Source organism: Orycteropus afer, unplaced genomic scaffold (assembly GCF_000298275.1).
Source record: "Orycteropus afer afer isolate SDZICR_OR568_19922 unplaced genomic scaffold, OryAfe1.0 scaffold00249, whole genome shotgun sequence".
NCBI lineage: Eukaryota > Metazoa > Chordata > Mammalia > Tubulidentata > Orycteropodidae > Orycteropus > Orycteropus afer.
This window is the reverse complement of record NW_006921836.1, coordinates 173,157-188,885: the sequence shown is the minus strand read 5'-3', so window position 1 is coordinate 188,885 and position 15,729 is coordinate 173,157. Positions and strand designations below refer to the sequence as shown.

Genomic DNA, 15,729 nt, shown 5'->3' with positions numbered 1-15,729 from the left:
ATAAGACATAAACTCTAGTGAGCAACTAACACATCTGTCCCTGTTGTAACATCAACAGGCTCTGATTGGGAGAGAGAGGGGCGTATCATATCCCAGTGCCTCCAGCGTCTTCCAATTTAAAGCAACATATTTTAACTGTTCCAAAGTACTCCTTGGCTCCTAAGTAGGAGTCTCACTGGCTTCCATTTGTTGGGAGCCTGCCTGTCCGCACACTTGACTTCTGTCATTTGCGGTCTTTTCTTACCAAAATATAATTTGTATATTTTGGTTAGGTTCTTCTTCTTCTTCTTCTTTTTTTTTTTTTTTTTTTAATTTTTTAAAAAAGTCAACTACAATGCTATGTTCCATCAGGATTAATATACTGAGCAATATTTACATCTCCAAATATCAGGTCACAATCCCTATTATATGTTGAAGTTAGAATGATAAATTATCATATGCTTTGCATATCAGAGCTGGTATCACCTTTCCCATAGGGAATGCTGCCTGAAATTAACATATTCCCAAAGGTAAAATGCATATTCTCTGAAATGCATTTTATTATGACAATGCATGTACTTACTCATAAAAACAATAAACACAAACTGTTCTACACTAGCTTTCAATCTGTGGATTTAGAACTTCAGGTTAAAATCAGTCATCCATCTACCTTGTATAGGGGAGAAGAGTTCTGCTAGTGTTTAGAAGAAAATGGTTTCTTGGGATTAGAAACAGTAATGCTGTTTTTGTTTTATTCTGAAATGGGTTTTACTTTTTTATGATTGGTTTTAATTTTGGCATCTCATCTTGCCAACTATTATCTTGTTTAAGCAATATTGTGAGCTAAAAGGAATTTCTGATTAAACTAAAGTGGTCCAATGATAAGTTACATACACATCCTACTTTGAACAATTCCAGCCAAATTGGAGAAAAATGCTACTATACTCTTTTATTAACTAATGTAATAAAATCTCCCAATTTCATGGTTTACTTTTTGCTTTAATTAACTAAAAATAAGTTGCTGGTAAATATTTACTTTAGACTCATATTTTGATTTTATAATACTGTTTACCAAGGCGGTGATGTAGGCAAAGCTTGGGGCAAGAAAGGCATGCTCTCTACAGGCCTCATCGCTATATTGAGAGGGGCAGCTAATGTCATCGGTGTGGGCAAGTTCATTGGAGACGTGATTGTGACAGGGTGTGCTATATTCACTGGGGCAGTGACTGGGGTGGGGAGGTTGACTGGGGTAGTGAGTGTTAAAGGAGAGGTCATGGATAATGGACTGGTGATAGTTACAGGGTGCCCTATGTTCATTGGGCTGGTTATGTTAACTGCACTTGAAACATTTACTGGACTTCTCATGCTCATTGCAGCTGCTACTGTGACTGGGTTTGACATAGTCCCAGACGACACAGAGGATGTTATATTGAATGGAGTAGTGAGAGTCACAGGTGTCGTAGCAGCCGTGGAGGTTTGGCACAGGTTAGCAGCTTCTAAAACAAGAAGATAAAAGGGCCTTTAGACTCTCAAAACAGTGAACAAAATTCACACAGAGTTTCTGAATCAACTTCTTTTAATTAAAAAGGACAAACAAGTAATAAATTAAATTATAGTTTTCAACCAAGGGGTCAATAGGAAGGGAGAAGACTTCTGAGCACAAGACTAGGGGCAAGGAACCCCAGTGTGTGGATCTCCTTTCTGATGCTATACCACCTCCTGCAAGAACTCGGGCAACCTGTTTAGCCTTGCATTTTTGGTTTCAAGTTCAAATTTACTTACCTACCTCACAGTGATGATGGGATGATCAGTTAACTTCTGCAAGGCCCTCTTGGGGGAGGGGGACAAAGATACCAAGTATGGCTAAGTACTTCATGCAGTTCCTCTGAATTCTAAACACTCTCCTGGGAAGAGCCAACCACCAGCAGGAGAAAAGAGCTTGTTTACACAGAGTTGAGCCGATGGTTACACAATAACATAATCAGAGAAACCTCATAATGCACGCTATAACTATCAGAGAGAGGTGTGCATACTCAATGGTCTGTACTCTAAAGCCCTCTCAGAGGGGAAGTCACATTCTGTTAAGGTTTTGAAAATCCATGATTAGGGATTGAGAAGCAACCTATTTTATTATCACCTGCTTATTTCAATCTTAGACAAACTGTTTTTGTTAAATAATTACATTCTTTCTGGTTGTATTTCTTAGTGATGTTAAGAAAGAAAACACTCTTTAGTAGCTTTTTACTCTCCTCTCCACTCCCATTTCCTCTTCTCTTTCTGGCGAATACAGTCACCTACTTTATGCCTAGTGTCATTTAATTGCAAATATCACACACCATCAAGCATACTAAGGAGGACTAAACAGGCAAGGACACCCTGCAGTGAGTTTGGGACTCCTAGTCCTTCTTATCCAGCAAAGCCTGGGCACTTCTTAAAACTTCTGACACTTCCACCCCTATCGTGAAGCAAAATTCAACACTACTGCTGGTTTGCAAAAAAAAAAAAAAAGGCAGTATGAGATAAGTGGGTGTGTTGGTTAGGACTTGGCTGTCAAAACAGAGAAATGCATGAGACTAAAGATGGAGGTCTGCATACTTCCATATGGGGTCAAATCTTGTCAGGTGGCCCCCTGAACCCTTGAACAATCAATAAGCAGCCCTTCCTTGGATAATATGCTGTAAGTATAGCACACTCTGTATCAAGGAGTCCCAAATCTGGCTAATGATCAAATCATCTAGGGAGATTTTTTTTTTTTTTTTAAATGTCCATTTTTCAAACATCCATCTCCCAGGAGATTAAATACGGAAATTTAGATGCGATCTGGGAAATCTGTATTTTAAAAGACTTCCTAGATGATGATTCAGACTGAGAACTTAGCATAATCTAATATTAACAGTAGGTCCAATATTTAAAGGAACAATGCTGATTCAAGTTTAGGTTTCCAAGCCTGGAATCTTCTCTCCACCAAGATGTGACATTTACTAATATGAATACAGAGGTTGCTAACATCAGTGGTCATTTCCAGAGAGATTCATGCTATGAATGGGAATACAATAGTATTTTGTTTCATAGAGGTCAGAAGATGAGCTGAACAATTGAGTAATCTCATTGTGTAAGCAAACTGAAATACAATACCAAATAGAAAAGTGTCGAAAGAAAAGAGAGCAACAGAGAACACCAGTTAGCTTTTGAGGTGAGGGTAGCATTCCTAATGATAGTCTTCTCCTGTTTGTACCACAAGAGTTTTCACTCTTCCCTGCATGCAGCCTGCCTCTGCCGATCTGCTCCTTCCATCTCATTTTCTTTTTAATGTTTTTTTTTTTTAAAAAAAAAACAAAAACAAATTATGATTTAGTTAAAAAACTTTTAGTCTTCCTCTGAGTAAAACATTCTTTATAATATACTTTCAACCCACTATGCAACTTTTATAGCACAAAAAAAAATTTATCAAAACGACAATTCTTTATTTGGAAGATAGGAATGAGCAGCACCTGAAGAAGGGAAGAAAGCCTATGTGGACTGCTTCATTCTCTTCCTCCAATAACAGTTCATGTATGAAAAAAAGGTGCTATTCCTTTTATCTTTATCCAAACATAAAACAGTTAAAAAGGAACGTGAAAAAGGGAATAGCCACTTTACATAAAAACAAAGGATGGAAAAAACTATACAGCAAGGAATTATAGAATAGCCTACATGCAGAGGTTTCCTTATGAATTTAAAAAACAACAGTAAGGCATGGCAGGGGTAAGGGAAGAAGGAAGGAATTTAGGAATCTGTCCTATAGCTGAGGATACATTGACAAAATGGCTAATTTAAATGGCTACACAACAGACCAGAAGCCGAAGCTGCAACTAGTAAGTTGAAAAGCTATGTTGAAAACTGATTCTCCATAAGACATCAAGAGAGAAATGCGAAGCATTCCCAATTTTTCTAATAATTACAGTGGAGCCCCTAGCAATGGAAACACAGAACATGTTAAGCTAATGTTAGCCCCAGTCACAGAGGAGATTAAGGGTGAAACCAAAAGGAAAGAAATCAGCACTATAGAGTCCAAAAAGTGTAATAAATAATGCAATGCAGAAAGGATATTAAAGGAGAGACAAAAATAACACAATAGTAAGAAAATGAATCTATGTACATACAAGGATGCCATCTCTAGAAGTGGGAAAAAAAGGACCCCAGAATGCAGGGATGTCAACAACAAAATGAACAACAGAAAACGGAACTCTGAGCAAAGCAAAGGGCCAAATCTGTCTCCAAATTTATGACAAAAAACAAATCCAAAGAAATAACATGGTAAGAAGAACTAAGAATTTTTATTTTCTAGTAATAAAAACTTATCTGGAAGCTTTGTTGCCAGTAACTAAACTTTACCAGACATTACTCAGCATACAGTTATTTAGGTGTTTTCATAAAGCCAGATTCCCTAAGTTCTTGTTTTTCTATTTTGATCACTTGGCATACTACATTAAAACACTACTCCAGCTATACCTTGACCACTAGAAGCCTCGTCTTACCTTTCTTCCTTGCTTTGACAGCTTCTTCCCACAGTCTCAGTGTCTCTACCTGCTTCCCTGGCCAACTTGTCACATGTTGCTGCTGCTGCTGTTGCTGCTGTTTCTGGTTGCTGGTCTCTTCACTCATGCACGCTACTCCAAAGACAAACCAGAAATACTACATTTACCTTGAAAAAGTGTGGCCATTTTCAAAACCCAAAACTTAGATACTTTGAGTCCTCATGCCTCTGAGATCTTTCTCATCTGACTTGATAGCATCTCTTTTTGCTCCTTGTGTTTATATTGGTCACAAGAGGTGAGTTAATAAAATTTTTAGAGAGCTAGGGAAAACGAATATAAAAGAGAAAAGAGGTTTCTGCTATATTAAGAAGAAAGTGTCTTTTAATATGGAAGTTGGGGAATATTATGGACTAATCAATATGTTCATCAAAATATCTAATGTACTTGCTTACTTGACCACAATGATGTACACTAAAAGCAAATTTCTGTAGTGCTAACAAAGTATAACATTTTAGATAATAAACCCAATGAACTTACAAAGAAGCAGAACAAGAGACTAAAACACATTCATCTTTCTTTCTCAACTTTGGCCACCTACTTTTTGAGAATTTTATGCTTCTGCTCCGTAAGGGACTTAAATAATAAAATAAGGAATTGGGAAAATACTTTTTCCAAGTGGAGAGGAAATCATAAAAGGAGCAACCTGGGAAAATAAAAGTGTTAAATTTCATCTACAAGTTCTGGAATAGTCTATCTTCAACTTTGAATTTAAGCCTTCAAATACATATGATATCCCATTTCTCTACAGATTTGAGTTTGAAAAACAAACTTACTAATACTACTTTTACCTTTAAGGTTATCATTAAGGACATGCTATTAATACAATCAGGAATTAGCAGACATTGATATTTACGAATCTTCCTAAGTTTAAATAAAACAAACTGCCTAGCCTAAAACACAGCTTCCTTGTTTTGTTTCTGCTGTTTCAATTCTATGACACTAGAGTTTTTATTCAAATTCCATGGAAGGGACACACTGACAAATAGTTGTGGGGAAATTCTGCTCTTCTAATGTGGGTGTTGTTAGCAGTCAAGCACAGTGGAGTGCTTTATCAACTCTGCCTAGAGGCAGGTGAAATGTATTTTTGACACTAATATACTTTCCCCACTGACAGGTCTGCACACTTCAGTAATAGGAGGAAACATGTATGATGCACATTAATATGGTCCTGAGAGCACAGTGCAAATATCTTTGATATATCATAAAGGATCTAGATTTCATCAATTTGAAATGCATAAATAATTGTAAAGAGTCACCTACTTTTATTGATGCCTTGTTTACATGTATTACAGTTGATACTTTGGCTCTGCCCATGTGTCTTTAAGTGGCTGGTGATGTATGCTGCACTCAGAAGTTTCCCACAGATATTACATGATACCTTGCCTTCGTGGCGCACCATGTGTGTCCGCAGTCTGTCTTTGGTGGCAAAGGCAGCAGTGCATGTCTGCATGAGGGAGGAAAACTTTTTTTAAATATAGACTATCCTGTTCTACTCATTTTAAAATATGTTATATTCTATGCATTATCCTATCCGTGTCACCAATAGACTGAGCTATTTGAATTTTAATTGCATGTGTTACTTAGAATCTTAATTTTCAAAACAATTGGTGACTTTTAGATACTTTCACTTTAGGGGAGGAAAAAATATCAACACAGACAAGTAAAAAGATAGGAGCTGTAGAGTCAGATACCCAGCTCTACAATTTATTAAACAGTGTAACTTCGAACAAGTTAGTTAACTTCTCTTAATCTGTTTCTTCATCTGTAAAATGGGGATAGTGATACCTACCTCACAGGACTGCTGTTGGATAAAGAGCATGGCCCAAAGCCTGGCATGTATCAAGCACTTACTCAATGAACATTAGATTCCTCCCTTCAGTTGGATTTTTCTTAGAATTCATATCATTTACTTAGTAAGATCAGTCATTAACAAACTCAGCTAAAAGGAGCACAAAAAGACTTCCAGCAACAAACCAGAATTACTGATGCCTAAAAGAATCATTTGATTTAGCAAAACTCTTAACTTTTTCATCATCACAATTTATGTCAAATGAAATCATTAACATAAATATATTTTCAAACTAGAAAATGCTCCAATTTGGCAATAGCAGACAAAAATTTATTAAGTGATAACATCTGGGAGAAAACTAGTATTTCTCCTACTACAATTAAAGTAACTTCAACCATCAACATAGAAATGAATTCAAAGTCCTTCGTTCTTCTATTCATTTCAAATACATGTTTTATTTCCCTCTCAGTAACAAAAAATTACGTTGCCCAAGGAAAGGGAAGGGTAGCTTAACAAAAGCAACACATTTAAATTTTCAAATGATCTTGCCTCACAGAAAGAGAAGCTGTCATTTATATTTTATAAATTCAAATGGACCACATTTATTCAAGTCAGTGATTTTAAGATTATTCAAGAACAGTAAGATTTGATTGGCTCAGACCTTCTGGATAATGTACATTAACTGCTACATTAACGATAAGTTATTTTAACTCTTACTTGGCATTTGAAGGGTCTTTCTGTTGAATGGACATGTTTTACATGACAGCTTAAGTGGTCAGGCCTGTGAAAGAGAGAGTTTCAACAGAAGATGTAATGGAACACACACAGAATAATGCTACTTACTGTGATGCTTACATGACTGGCAGATCTGGGCGGTATGTTAAAGAAAGCTAGCAGAATTATCAACTCCCCTGCCCCCAGCACAAGCCTCCTTACTTCCCTTACCATTAAAAAAAAAAAAGTCTTAATCCTTCCTGTACATTTGTCCTGCTAGTCAACATCAAATCATATTCGGTCTTAGTCTGTTACAGTTACAAAATATCCAAATTTGTAGTCCTAACACTTGCCAGAAACAGCTATTCCTATAGTAACTTTAAAAGCTTTTTTAAAAAAATTATAATTAGTAAAATGGGAGCTCTGGTAGCGTAGTGCCTAAGGCACTTGACTGCTAACCAGAAGACTGGTGGTTCAAACCCACCAGCCATTCCTTGGAAGGAAGGTTGGGTAATCTACTTCCATAGTGATACTGCCTCGCAAATGCAAGGAGGGGTCCTCGACTCAACGGCACATAACAACAACGACAATTAGTAAAATGTTAATTCTCACCAAAAAAAGGAAAAAACATTCCCCTAAAGGTTTTTCAAGCATCTCCAAGGTCATTTAAACTTTCAGGAACTAAGTTATGTGATTTGCACAGTGAACCTGATTATCTAGTCACCTAACTGAAATGGACTTACAATGGTTAAGTGTCCAAGTACCAAAGAAGGCTTGTGTTCACCAAGGCACTTCTTAAATGAACTAAAAAATTAGATCACTATGTCACCACGAGTCAACCATACCAAACTGGAATAATACCTGGAGGTATAATACTTCTTCATCTATCACCAATCTCCTCTAACAACACAGACCTGCCCACGTCTGTGCTCACATAAACCTTCAAGATCACATGAAAATTAACCCAAAGTTTCACTGTTACCATAATTTAAAAAAGCAAAGCAAAACGCAGTACCTCGAGAAGCCTTTCCCACAAACACTGCAAGTATAGGGTTTGGTGATGCCTCCTTCATGAGATCTCACATGGTAAGTCATCCGGTCCTTTCTCTTGAAGCGCTGATTACAAACAGGACACTCGAAAGGCTTTTCATCCGAATGGGAGAGCTTGTGCCGATTGAGGTGGTACACATCTCGGAAGGCCTTCCCACACATCTCACAAGCATGGTTTTTCTTGACAGGCTTACTGGGTTTCTTGACAGACTGGGTCACGGGCATAGCTGTAGTGCTGGCACTGCTGCTGGGGTTAGTGCCCGAGGAAGATGTAGTGACTGTAGACAAGATGCCTGCAATGGTCGAGACCAATGAAGTTCGGCTGCTGTCCCCAGCGATGGTGGAGATAAGAGGAACCACTGTGGTGGGGGTTTTCTTTGTCCGAGACACCAACTTGACCCCTGTGTGGCAGGACTCATGGCGCCTCAGGTGATAGCTGTCCCTGAACGCTTTACTGCAGTAAGGGCACACAAATGAAGTTTTGGGTTTTTCTTTTTTAATCCCAATGGCATCCTTTAATGTTTCTGGTGCAGCCTGAGGTTTCTGAGTTATTGGTATCGGAAGCAATGGTTTCTGATCAGGGGGCTCCACAGCAGAGCTCAGGAGGGGAAGCAAGCTGTTCTGTGCTGCCTGCTGTTGGTGATGCGAGGCTTCATGGGCCTAAAACCAAACATTTACACTTCAGAAACCCAGTCTCTCACAATGACCTTCAAAATTCAATATGCTCCAGACAATAGAGACTAGAAGAAACAGTCCAAGAGCCTGTAAGCTAACTCTCTGCAGCAGATATCCAGCAACCACCTAGCTCATAGCTCCTGAAACAAAGCATTTAAAATCACCGTGCAGACACAAAACTTTTTCAACTAAGTTGCTGACAGTGATCTTCCTTTCAAACAGCTGACTAAACTACACAGCACCCTGGTTCATAAGGGACATACTAGCTGATGAAATCAGTGCACATTAGTCTGTCAGTGCTGAAACCAAGTTTAAATAACTTGTCAAAAAAATTATACTCCAGACATACCAGTAAGTATTTAGCACTGTTTTACTGTAGTAACACCCAAACACACACATTCACACATGTACACACAATGGCATAATCATCTATTTGTCTATTACCTAGGAAAGAAAAGGTACCAGGTCTCTCCCTTTCCATCAGAGAACTCTCAGTGATTGAGCAAGAGTGCTCAGAATACATATACTAGTTGTTTTCTTTTAAAGTTTTCAGTTAACTCTACCAAAAAATGTGGTTGAAATGAAACCTGCTATTAACTGACCTGGAAGGTATCTGTGAAGGTAACCCACAGCAAAACACCTGTCGGTTGTTTCTCAGTTCATTTAATCCTATACTAAAAGTCTGTATCCTTCAGCAACATTAGTTGCTAAATGCTCAAACACAGACTAATAAGAAAAACAAAACAATAAATATTTAAAATTCCTCCACGTTCATCTTCTTCGAGCAGTTGTAGGTTCCATTAGAGTATTAGACATTTGCTCTATTATAAGGTGCTTTTCCACTCCCAAACTGTTACCTTCCGTGAAGTCAGCCTTGACTCATAGAGACCCCTCCTTGGGTTTCCAAGGAGGTATCACTACAGAAGAAGATTGCCTAACCTGCCTTCTGAGGAGTGACTGGTGAGTTTGAACCGCCAGCCTTCTGGTTAGCAGTCAAGTGCCTTAGGCACTATGGTATCGGAGCTCCTACTCCCAAACCTAAACCAGGATGAAATTTTGGTTTTAGTGCAACTAAAAATTGATATTCCCAAACTAGGGACTACATTTTCAGTTGCACTGAAACCAAAATCTCATCATGGTTTAGGTTCTTGGTATTTATGAGTAATCATATTTCTTGGATTTAATTCTTTAAAAATTTCCCAAACCTTCATGTTGACAAACATTTAGGAAATGATGGAAAACATTCCTGAGATAAGGCAGTCCCCAAGTTAACGAACATAATCTGTGCCTAGGTGTGTCTTTAAGATGAATTTGTAGGTAAGTTGGAACAGGCATATCATACAGTTATTTATCCTTACATTAATGCAAGAAAAAGGAGCTCTGGTGGTGTAGTGGTTAGAGCAATTGGCCACTAACCAAAAAGGTTGGTGGCTTTGGAAACCCAATGGGGGTTCGCTATGAGTCTAAATCGACTCAATGGCTGTTAGTTGTTGTTGTTTTTTGTTTTTTTTTTTAAGTGGAAGAAAAACTTCCAGTTTTTTCAATGATTTTTAAATTGCAAGTGCACAGGGGAAGGTGTTTGTAATGAACAATTTGTTGTGAGTAGGGGTTCAATCATTTCAAATTGAGGGAAAATTTATATACAGTTAAAGGGCAAGTATGATAAATAGGATATTAGTACCAGGGGAGTAACTGTAGTTCTTCCTAACATGTTGTTCTTTACCAACATTATTTCTGAAACTCTTGACAGTGAGCCCAAGCCCCTGAACTTGAGTTCTGTACTCCTAAAAAGACTATGCACTCAGAGGTAAGAGTTCCAAATATTTTAGGCATACCACGTCAAGGAGAGGCCCTTCCCAGTATCTTAGACTCTAAATAATTACTCACCCTTCTCACTCTATAATCCCAAATTCTAGACCTAACTTGATTAAGGACAGGATGAACAAGGTCAAGGGGACATGGAGACACACATACAGGGGGACACACACAAACACACAGCTCCTCCCAAAGGATAAGAACATTTACCACACAATGGTCATATTTACTTGATAGAGGCACAACAGCTAAACTTTGAACTAGTTTCCCTCAAATGATTAGGTGGTGTGGTATCCAGAGTTATCAGTTTCAATGTTATTATATTTTTATTTAATCTTCCTTTGAGTACTGGAGGCACTCTCAAAAATTGTATGCTTACTCATGAGTATCTTTCTGGACTTAGTGATCACACTGACTCACAGTCCACTTTTAATTTAATTTATGGAGCTCCTATAACTGTCAGTGTCTACCCAGGAGATATTAGTAGAAACTTAACAAAACTTGAACTCTAATCTTACCCTTTTCCAACCTAGCTGTAGGATATTCAAGTTCCCATATAGTATACAAATGGTTAATTGCTGAAGATAGCTCAAGATATACAATTTCAAAGGCTAACAAATCAGGTAATACGGAATGCAAATCTTTTGGACAAAATGCAGACTTATATAGCGTTTAGAGGCATTGTTTAAATTCTAAACAACCATTAGTGCAACATAGAACTAAAAGCACTTACTGCCATTTTACCAATTCAGATGTCTGTGGCAACATAAAGTATTTTACAGCATTGCTGACGCTCACTCTCACACGAGGGTCACATCAGATCCCTGCTTCTTGGGTGAAATGCTGTAGAATGCCTTGACCACTACAGGAATCACTCCCTGAGGATTCCTAGGATCCCCACACTTCTACATGAAGCCTTCTAAGAGGGGAACTGGGTTTTCCCAACTTGTTCTCTGGGGGAGAGACAGAGTAAAGTAACAACCACAGCCTGCCTTCAGTAAAGTGATTTATTTTTTTAAAATATAACTTCTGGGTAGGCTTTTATTTGATTAGCATCATCAAATCAGAATTTTAATTAGTGCCCATATCTTTCAACTATAAAGTTTTTTTTTTTTTTTAACTCTGTCCAAACTTTTCTTATTCTGTGCTGGCAAAAAATAAAACAAATTATTTCATCACCCAGGGTGGTAGGATATGGCACCATGAAATCTCCAGTGCCAGAGGGTAAAGGATTTTGTACTGCAACAAATTAGCATCGGTGAGTCATATCTTGAATGTCTTGTTAGGAGAATCATCCATCAAACATTTTAACAGCTATGGCTTTCACTTTCCACCAGGTTATCTGGAAAGCAAGCAGGTGTTAAGTTGTTTTAAAATATAAATTCAATAGGATGCTCCAGGAAACAAGTAAGAGAGTTTAACTCTCCATTTCTGCAGTGAAAATTATGTAAAATAAGAATTAAGTCTATTCATACCTTTTCCACAGAAAAGACTGAAATAATCTCTTTACCCATTCAATGGTCCTTAGTTCTAAATTAGAAGTTTTGCAACAATTTTCATTGCATACATTGCCAAGTTCAGTATCAAATATTAGTTCTCACACTTTGCCATCAGGTTAAAAAAAAAGAAAAAATATGATGTCTAATTTAAAAATTGATCAAGAAATGCTTCACATTGCTTTTATCTAGGGAAAGAGAATGGGGGGGGGGGATCCAAAAGATTTTTCAATTAGTTTTCCAAAGATTAGTTATAGGTTTTTCCTCTAAAGAACTCCTGTTTTTCAAATTAATCTCCATTAATTTATAAACATCAGGTTCAATATGGTAAATCTTAATCATTCATCACAAGAAAATCACTTCAGAGATGCAGTAATTCCATACTTTTAAATGACCATTTGAAAGCTTTTTTTTTTTTCTTCCCCCCAAAGAGGGCATTTGCCACCTTTACACGCACCTGGATGCCTGCTAGTTATGTAAAACATTTTAAGTTGATTTATCACATCATTATCAAGCTCACTGAAACATAATACTAGATCAAAATAAGAAGAGGAAAGTTCGAGTTCCGTAATTGTCAATATCTTCATTTCAAGAAGCCTAAATATATTTCAACCACCAATTAAAAAAATAAAATTCCCCACATTTGAAAGAATATATGTTTTAAAATAATAAAACCAATCTACACAGTAAGTAATGCTTGAAGTCTCCGATTCCCTATATTAACTCCATTATGATGGGTCCAGTAGCTGGGCGAATAATTTTGAAAATTGTACATCCATTTCTGGTTGGTTCTAAATGGGCTCAAACGCCCAAACTACGCGTTCCGGGTTTCACGAAGTTATTCAAAGAAGGAAAATAACACAGAGAGGCGGGAAGAACATACTTAAAGTGACGAGCTTCCTAACCTTCTCCGGTTTGGAAGTTTCTCCGTGAGCTCATCACTACTGCCCACTATGCGCTGGTTTGCAAACAGAAACCAAGCAGGAAAGAAAAAAAAAGTTAAGTTCCAGCCCAGGTCTTCCAAGAAGGGGTCCTTCTCCTGAATTAGGCGGGCAAGAAGACTGCCAACGAATGCGACAGTCACTTTTAAGTTTCTTGCAAAATACAAACACTAATACCCCAACGGGTGACTCATCTGGGGGCTTTGTAAGCGGACTTTGTTTGCTCTCTCCACTTTCCGTCTCCCCTACTTGGTTGGAAGAAACGTTCGAGGTGGGACAGGAGAGCAAAGCGCTGCAAAAGAGGTCCAGCATCTTGAGGTCCCGGCCCCACCCCACCCCCTTCCCCCCAGCCCAGGCGGACTTGGGGATTCCCCAGGCAGAATGGGACCGCGGGAGAGCTGGACAGAGGAAAAGGCTGTCAGCTGCCAGAGCTTGGCTTAGGTTTGGGAAAACAGAAATCCACTGAAAAAGTTTGGGAAAGGGATTCACACTCACAACACACCCCAACTGGGTAAACACGGGGTGGGGCAGAAAGGGGGAGTGGCGGGGAACCCAGGGATACCCGCTATTCGCAGGGATGGGGAGAATCAAAAAGTCAACAACAAAAAAAAAAAAAAAGGAAAAGAGAGGAGAAGGAGGTGAAAGAAGGAAAGTAAACGATGGATGAATTGTGGGGGGGGGGAAGAGACTCAAGAGCAGGACTTGGGGGCCGACCCCCTCACCCCACGGTGCGGTCGTGGGCCGGACGCGCCGTGGCCGAGCGGCCCGCGCTATCCAGCGGCCCGGCGCCCTCCTTTCTCTGGGCTGCGGGTGGTGACAGCGACCGGCCTCCTCCCTTCCGCTTCAGCGCGGGAGGGAAGGGTGTGTGTGTGTGTGCGTGTGTGTGCTGGGGGGGCCCCGGGGCTCACCCCGAGGCCTGCTCTCTCCCCCGCACCCCGTGAGGCCGCCTCCTTTCACCTCAGCAGCCCCGCTCCTCCGGGGCGGGCGGGCGGAAAAACAAAGGGGGATTAAGGCCGGGCCGGAGAGCGGAGCCGGGAGGGAGGGGAGGAGGAGCGCCCTCCCGCACGCCAGCCCGGGGCCCGGCCCCCCTGTCCCCCCCGTGCCCCCCCGGGGGGGCCCCCAGTACCTGGAACAGGAACGCGGTCCAGTTGGCCTCCATGGCTGCGGCGGCCGACCCCCCTCCTCCCCACTCCCCCCGCTCGGGGAGCCTCCTCAGCCGGAGGAGGCGACAACAAAGCGGCGGCGGCGGCGGCGGCAGCGGCAGCGGCGGCTCCTCAACATGGCAGCGCCGAGCGCGGCCACTTCCGGTAACCTCCGGGACGCACCACCGCGGCGGCGAGCGCGGGCGGGGGGGGAGCCCCGGCCCGGCCGCCGCCGCCCCCAGTTGCCCGGACCCCTTCTGGGCGTCACCACTGCTGGCTCGCCTCCTCAGAGCTCAGCCAGTGCTCTTCGACGGTGGGGTCAGGGCTCCCGCGGGGGGGCTGGGGTGGGGCCGGGGGCGGGGATGGGCCGCGGCGTCCCCCCCCGCGGGGGTGTGTGGTGCTGCGGTCCGTGGCTCTGGCAGCTGGAGCAGGGGGAGCTCGGGAGAGAAGATGGAGGACGCCAGGGTCTGGTGCTGGCCCGCTGGGCACAGCCGGGCCGTTTCCCGTGACTCAGACACAGTGCCGGGCAGCGTCGCATTAGACCCTTGGCGGAAGGCGATGGCCGCGGCGGTCACCTGGCTTTCCAATCCCTTCTGCACAGGATATCCTCCATCTACAAATTGGGGGAACCCCCTTTGGCTTGTCTCTTCCAGCTGGTATTTCATCTAAGACTGGCCAAACCCTCCACTCTCTTGCTGTGATGTGTATTTCCCACTGAGTGGCCTTCCAGCTCAAGCAGGGAATCCCACTGGGGTGCAGCCTCAGACCATCCGAGTGTCAAGGGAAACACTTCCCACGCAGAGAGAGAGAGAGATGTCATTACTGGGTTATTCTTGGGTGAAGGGCTGAGCTTCCCATCCTCCCCTCACTCCATGTATGATGTAAAATTTTAACCAAACACCCTCTCTTGCCCCTCCCTAAAGCAAAACAGCACACACACACATTAAAAACAAATGAGAAACTACAGACAAGAAATTATTTTAGTCTTTTAGTACAGTTTGCGTCCTTCACCCCACAAAATAAACTTTTCCTAGGACAGCATCAAGGGGATGTCACTAAGGTGACCTCAGCCTGTTTGCACTTCCAAGTCTTCTGTGTAGGCATCATTGCTACCGGACTTTGTAGATAAGCCTGTATGATGATGTCCTGAACATTTTTTATCCTTTCCTCACACAGAGATAGCCACTGGGATGATCAGAGATAAGCTATTATTAAACAAGTATCTTCAGTCCAAGAAGTCTCCTGTGGCTGGAAATGGGGGGGGGGGCGGGATTGGGGACTCTGGTTTAAGAAAAAATTCCTCAGATGGTCACATTTCAAGATTTAAGGATGTTTCATAACCAATGGTCTCTTCCTTTCCCAACACATTCTAATCAAGGTCACGATCTCCAACATCCCCCATACATACACCATAAAATGGTTGCAGAATTATACTGGAAATAGAAACTTCAGAGGTATACTAATTTGACAGTCCATGTTTCCTTTCCAACCACTACATATGTTTATCTCCCTCCCACTCTTTTCTTCCTTCAGTCACCAGGAATGAAGTGG

The 15,729-nt window shown here is 41.0% G+C and overlaps 1 protein-coding gene across 1 annotated transcript; it reads right to left on the bottom strand.

The window, feature by feature from the left end:
- Positions 1 to 1,047: 1,047 nt before the first annotated feature.
- VEZF1 (vascular endothelial zinc finger 1) lies at positions 1,048 to 14,195 on the bottom strand. Its single transcript, XM_007949636.2, has 6 exons — positions 14,163 to 14,195; positions 8,075 to 8,769; positions 7,063 to 7,126; positions 5,817 to 6,000; positions 4,497 to 4,628; positions 1,048 to 1,475 (listed from the first exon to the last, which is right to left on the bottom strand). The coding sequence occupies exons 1-6, from the start codon at positions 14,193 to 14,195 to the stop codon at positions 1,048 to 1,050; spliced, it is 1,536 nt and encodes a 511-aa protein (XP_007947827.1).
- Positions 14,196 to 15,729: the final 1,534 nt, after the last annotated feature.

Coding starts and splice junctions, on each gene's coding strand:
- VEZF1 (XM_007949636.2), bottom strand. CDS start 14,195: ATGGAGGCCAACTGGACCGCGTTCCTGTTCCAG. Junction 6,001..7,062: donor AAAGACCCTTCAAATGCCAA/GTAAGAGTTAAA, acceptor TCCCTCATGCAG/ACATGCACTGCTGCCTTTGC. Junction 4,629..5,816: donor TAAACAAGGCATCAATAAAA/GTAGGTGACTCT, acceptor TCTTTGGAGTAG/CGTGCATGAGTGAAGAGACC.